This window comes from Entamoeba nuttalli (genome assembly GCF_000257125.1).
Source record: "Entamoeba nuttalli P19 unplaced genomic scaffold asmbl_4660, whole genome shotgun sequence".
NCBI lineage: Eukaryota > Evosea > Mastigamoebida > Endamoebidae > Entamoeba > Entamoeba nuttalli.
Genome location: NW_008576950.1, coordinates 1,130 through 7,321, shown reverse-complemented (window position 1 = coordinate 7,321; position 6,192 = coordinate 1,130). Strand labels below are relative to the sequence as shown.

Here is a 6,192-nt window from a genome sequence, read left to right as displayed (position 1 = left end):
AATACATCAAAAAATGGAAGCGTCATCAAACAAATAGACACTTTAGAAGATTTTTTGAGTCAAAAGGAGTAAATAAAACTACTACAACTAAAGCAGGGAAGTCAATCAACATTAAGAAAATTCTAATAAACAAAAATAAGAAAACTTAACAAAAAATAACTCAAATAGAACATATTTCTCCCAAAAAATCAGTGTGGAAATTTTTAAAATGAGGTTGTTCATTTTCAAAACTGATACATTGAATATAATCTACTTGATTTATCTGGAGATGAGGGATAACTGGCTGAATTTTAAGTAAATGAAGATGACTTGGCAATACAAAAGAATCTATCTCCTTTCCATTTTCATAAGCAAAGCACTTTAAATTAGAGAAATGACTCAAATCCATATTGAGATTTTCTTTTATTCCATATAAATAAAGTTTCTGTAAAGTTGTAGGAATGACCACATTTATTAACGTACCTCTTACATACAATGAACTTAGTTTTAAAGGCATTAAGTCAATACATTCTGTAACTTCGTTCTCTATAAATAGATCTAACGACTGAAGAGATTGAGGAAGGTTTATTGGAAAAAGGAAATCACAAGAATGAATTTTAATAGATGATAAGTGAGAAGGTAGAAAAGTACTTGGAATGGATTTACGAGATTTACATGAAATAAGAGAAAGGTCTAATAAAGAGTCTGGGAGTTGAGTAAAGATTATTGAACATTCAACAAGAACCATTTTTGTAAGTGAAGTCATTTTTACAAAGTCATTATAAAGGATTGAACTAAATAATTCAATTTCTTTGATTTGAAGAAGTGGTTCTTCTATTATACATTGTGAATGAGTTAGTTTAATCGAGGTAAGGCAAGTAGAAAATGAAAGAGTGATTGGATTTTGAGTATTGACAAGACTAAATGAAGATAATATTGGACAATTAATTACAGGATTTTCGGAAGGGGAATTTAGTTCCAAATAAGTTAATGATGTAGGAAGTGTAATTGGTACTGAGTTTGTTTGAAGTGAAAGTGAACACAATTGGTTATAACTTGAAAAATCAATACCACTAACAATATTCTCAGAATCATCATTTATATCATAATTTGCACTTATTGACCCTTGTCCATGAATGATTAATTTAGAAGGATAATATAACTGATTAAATAAACAATGATTTGATTCATTGATATTCCATTTCAGCCACCCTTCTTTATTTTGATGAATAGTGAGATGATTTACATCTGAGTCTTTCCAATCATTAGAAATAAATAAAACATTTGAAATTGATTTTGAAAGAGGAAGTGACTCTATAAATGAACGAGAAGATTCGATAATAACTCTTTGGATTCTATACTCTGAAATATGATTAACAAATTGTTGATCAAAACTTCCAATAATATGAAGTAACTTCATAAATTGTTGTGATTCAGGAAGGATATGAAGTAGATTAAGAGAGACATTGTTTGATTCAATAGTCAACTGTTGAAGACGAGTAAACCCTTTAAAATTACCTTCAAAATGATGTAATTCATCAATGTAGAGATGGATATTAAGAATCCTTTTTTCAAAACCTTCTAAAAATTTAAAGTTATAAGAATAAAACCTATTTTGAATGACAAAGTCTTGACTCTTTTCTTTTAATTGTTTGAGAAATACTAAGAATAAATCAGCAGTAATTTTAATTGTATCAATTCTATTTAATATTTCTAATTCATTTCTAAGTTGAGAAGCAGGTTCAAGGATATACATATAAGAGTGTTGACCCATTTTATCAATAGCCATTGGATTTATTTTCATCATTTGGCAAGCGTCCCAACATTTTTTATTAATTAAAATAAACTTAACAATAACACTAAAGTGTTTTAAATAATTAAGAACAATTGATAAATAAACCTTTTCAAGTTGTTTCATTAACCTCTGAGAATAAAATAAAAAAAATTGTTTGAGGTTTATATCAAACTTAAAAAAAAATAAAAACCTTAAAAAAATAAAATAAATAAAAACCTAAAAAAATAAAAGAAGTTAAATTTAACAAGCACAACCACTTTTTTTCGGTGTTTGTTGTTCTTCAGGTGTTTTGTCAATTTCCACTTTACTATCTGAAATTGGTTTAATAACTGGTTTTGTTTCTGATGCTCTTAGTCTTGTTTGTTCATCACATATTTTCTGAATAATAGCCATAAATGCAGTTTCAACATTCTTACCATCAAAAGCTGATGTTTCAAAAAAGAAAGCGCCTATTTTCTTTGCCATGTCTTCTCCTTCTTTTATGCTTACTTCTCTCATTTGTTCTAAATCACATTTATTTCCAACAATCATTTCAACAACTTTTTTGTCAGCATTATCTCGTAATTCACTTAGCCAACGATCAAGTGATTCAAATGATGATTTTTTTGTTACATCATAAACAACTGATTATTTAGTAACTTTTATTCTTTTAGTAACAAATTTTTCAAAATTTTAACAAACGTATTGCACCTAATGCACCACGATAATAAGCATTAGTAATGGCTCTATATCTTTCTTGTCCAGCAGTATCCCATATCTGTGTTCTAACTGTTTCATCATTATATCTAATTTGTTTAGAAGAGAATTCAACACCAATAGTTGATTTCTTTTCAGGATCAAATTCATCTCGAGTAAATCTTAATAATAAATTTGATTTTCCAACTCCTGAGTCACCTATCATTACTACTTTATATAAATAATCATAATCATCCACGCTCATGTTCGTTATTTAAATTCTTCACAGTTCTTTTTATTTTTATTTCTTTTTCTTTTTTACCCTTCTGAACTTCGTTGTATTTTTAGAAAATTTTATTTTTATTATATATTAAAAATAGATATGTTTTGCAATTTATAACAAAAATAATCTTCTTATTTAAATATTTGTTTTTGATTGTTTTATAATTTTTTTTATTTATTCTTTCTTTATTGAAAAGATGGAGAAGTTATTCAAATAATACCAAAAAAGTTTTAAATGTTTTTTTAAAGTATTAAATGCATTTGTTATTTTCTCAAAATTAAATTAACTTGATACTTCTGTTTTTCATGACTTAAAAATAAAATAGATAACTCTCCATTTTGAGAGAGAGATACATAGTGTAAATCCAAGATTATAGACAATATTTATATAAACCAATACCGGAAAAAAAAAGATACCGCAATAGTATTTTACTAACAAAATTTGTACATTGAATTTTTTGATTCCTGAAGAGTAAAACAATACGCCTTGTTTGGTTTAGAATATCAAATTTTCTTTTAAAAACAAAAGATTTATTTAATGTTTCAAAAGAATTAATTTTTTTGTATCTTTTTCCTGTTTTTCAAAACTAAATTTTTTTAATTTTTGTTTCTATAACACAATTTGTCTGATGAAAGGAACAAAGAGAAAGAAGTGCAGGATAATAATTGAAAGAGAAAAAAAAACTAAGTAAGAAGCAAACAATCAAAATTAAAAAATAAAACTAAGAAGAGAAACTATATGAAATAGTAAATCAGTTTGAAAAATAATAAAAGATATCTTTTTCAAAAAATTATAAAGGTCATACTCAAATGAGAATCACCATTAACATTATTAATAATGGAACCATCAATATGACTGGGTTTCCTCCATTAAATGATAAAGGGAAAGAGTATATTACTGATAATGAAAATAGGAAAGAAAAACATTCTTCAAGAAAGGTAGAAAGAGAAGAAATAATTGTTGATGGGAAAGTTTCTATTGCATCTTTGAGTAATAGTGGATCTTCAAGAAAGGAAAAAAGGTCATCAAAAAAGTTAAATAAAGCAGATATTGATGAATTAAAAAAAGAACATAAATGGGATGATCTTATGAACCAAATTATTAGAAGTGGAGAAACAAGAACAGTTTCAAAAGACAAAGCCCAAGAAACAAGAAAAAAGAAATGTGCTGTTATGAAAGAGCTTGTATTAACAAAAGAAACTCCTCGTAAAAAAATTGCTGATAAAAAGAAAGAATTTACACCAACAGCTTATTTAGGATGGACTCCATTTAAAAATTCAACTATTGTATGGGAAGCCTATGGCAATGAAATTAACCCCAAAATACTAAAACAATATTCATTAATGCCATCTATGATGATATTTTATGAAACAAATGTAGCAACATTTGGAACATATGAAGTTGAGCCTCCAATGTTAATAAATGAAAAAGTTGTCTTTAGACAAAAATATACAGTGTTTGTAATTGACCATTCAAAAAGATTAGAAAAAAGATTAAAAATTACAAATGGAGATGCTAAAGTTGGTCATGATGTAATTATTGCATCAGGAAATCATACTATTACTGAAATGAGTGAAGGATTAGCTATTTATCTTAAACACCTCCCACCATATCATAATGAAGATATTTTCTATCAAAACAGTTACCATTACATTAAGTCTATAATCGTAGCTTCATTTTACGATTAATTTATTAATAATTATTAACTTTATGTTTTCTTAAGACAATACTTAAATATACTTTTTCATTAATAAATAAAAAATAAAAACCACATCAATTTTATTGAGACGTATTTGATAATTTAATTTAAATTTAATACACAATGAAACTAAATTAATTAAATTTTTTCTTTAGTTTTGTCTAATATACTTCCTATGTAAATTCCTATGTATTTTATCTATATTCAAGCAGGAGAATCTGCTAAAACTTTCTCAGTCTTACAACGAATTCCTAGTTTACATTTCTTTTGTAAACAAGTAGTATTTTTGACTTCAACATTTAATTCAACTTTCTCTAATTTTTGATTTAAATCAACAGTAATTTCATCTAAAGATCGTGTAAGCATAGGTTCACTTTCACCTAATCTTTGAAAACGTTGTCTTGGAGATGAAGGTGTTTTAACTTCATTTGGTAATTCTTCATGATAGTCTTCTGTTTTCCAAAGTCCTTTTGTTTCTTTAGTTTCTCTAATTGAAAACCTGTCTGATTCTTGACTAAGAAGATTAGAAATTTGACTTAAATTGGTCTTTGCTCTATTTCTTCCAATAACAAATTTTCTTGGGGTTTGAGTTTCAGAATGTGAACGAACAGTAAAAGTATTAATAGGACTATTTGAAGAATTTGATGATCTTTCAATTAAACAGTTTGGAAAATGGGAGGTAGTACGCAGGCTATTTGTCTGAGGAATTTCCTTTTCTAACGGTATTGACAATAATGAAAGTCGTTCATCCATAGTAAGACGAGTTGTTCGTTGTTCTGATAAAATTTTTTGACGTATTGATAAACAAGGTTCCGAGTTCATAAGAATATAAAGTAATGAATAAAACTTTTAAGTTCAATGTTCTTTTATGACTATAAGCTAAAATAGAAAAAAGGAATTTTTGTTGAATGGTTGAGTCTATTTTTTGACACATAAACAAAAGAACGAGATATTTTTATTTATTTCACTAAAAGTTCAAGTCACAAATTCTTTTTATTATTAAATATCCTTTCTTATTTTATCATTACACTCCACCCGAAAAGTAAGAACTTTCTTCATTAACAAAATCTTTACTCGAATCTTCCTTTTTTAACCCGAAAAGTCAATGTTTTTTCAATATTAATTTATGAGTCAATCATGCAAAGCTAATCCTTCTAAATATATAACGAAAAATTATTATGGTTCAATGTAATTTTAAAGAAATATGTTATTAAATATACTTATCAGAGAGTATTCACTCTTCCTGAAACGAACAGATAACATTGATAGAAAAAAGAGAAAAAGAATTTTGAGATTAACAAATCACAAACAATAAAACAAAGAAGAAACAACACAAGCAATAAACAATAATTTTTTTATTTATCTTTCCTTCTTCTTATTTATTCATTTTTTGGAATTAAGCATCATTTAAGAGAATCTTGAACGACATAATTCAAATTTATTTGAATGATATTATCTAGATTGGACATAATAATATAGTAATGTTTTTAATAATTTTTAACGAATTATTGTTGAGTATTTTAAGTATAACATATTTATACCTTCTCAGTTATCATTAACTCTTTTAACTAATTTTCAATAAATTTTATTTTAAAGTAATTGTTTTCTTATTACTAAATGCTACTTTTCTTTCTACTCATTTAAATATCATCCATTCAATGTATTTATTATCCACAATCAAAGACACTCAAAACATAATTGTATTTCCGTCATTTATTTTATTTATTCTTCTATTTTTGAATTTTGTTTTAAAAAAAATAA

At 25.9% G+C, this 6,192-nt stretch overlaps 4 protein-coding genes across 4 annotated transcripts; 1 reads left to right on the top strand and 3 right to left on the bottom strand.

Annotated features, from left to right (window-relative positions):
• Positions 1-160: 160 nt before the first annotated feature.
• ENU1_108880 (hypothetical protein) lies at positions 161-1,897 on the bottom strand (the record flags this gene model as incomplete). Its single annotated transcript, XM_008859504.1, has 1 exon — positions 161-1,897. The coding sequence occupies one exon, from the start codon at positions 1,895-1,897 to the stop codon at positions 161-163; it is 1,737 nt and encodes a 578-aa protein (XP_008857726.1).
• Positions 1,898-2,014: 117 nt separating this feature from the next.
• On the bottom strand, positions 2,015-2,714 carry ENU1_108870 (Rab family GTPase; the record flags this gene model as incomplete). Its single annotated transcript, XM_008859503.1, has 2 exons — positions 2,015-2,397; positions 2,456-2,714. 2 exons carry the CDS (start codon positions 2,712-2,714, stop codon positions 2,015-2,017), a joined length of 642 nt encoding a protein of 213 aa, XP_008857725.1.
• Positions 2,715-3,583: 869 nt separating this feature from the next.
• Positions 3,584-4,420, top strand: ENU1_108860 (hypothetical protein; the record flags this gene model as incomplete). Its single annotated transcript, XM_008859502.1, has 1 exon — positions 3,584-4,420. One exon carries the CDS (start codon positions 3,584-3,586, stop codon positions 4,418-4,420), a length of 837 nt encoding a protein of 278 aa, XP_008857724.1.
• Positions 4,421-4,635: 215 nt separating this feature from the next.
• On the bottom strand, positions 4,636-5,253 carry ENU1_108850 (hypothetical protein; the record flags this gene model as incomplete). The annotated part of the gene is made up of 1 exon (XM_008859501.1): positions 4,636-5,253. The coding sequence occupies one exon, from the start codon at positions 5,251-5,253 to the stop codon at positions 4,636-4,638; it is 618 nt and encodes a 205-aa protein (XP_008857723.1).
• Positions 5,254-6,192: the final 939 nt, after the last annotated feature.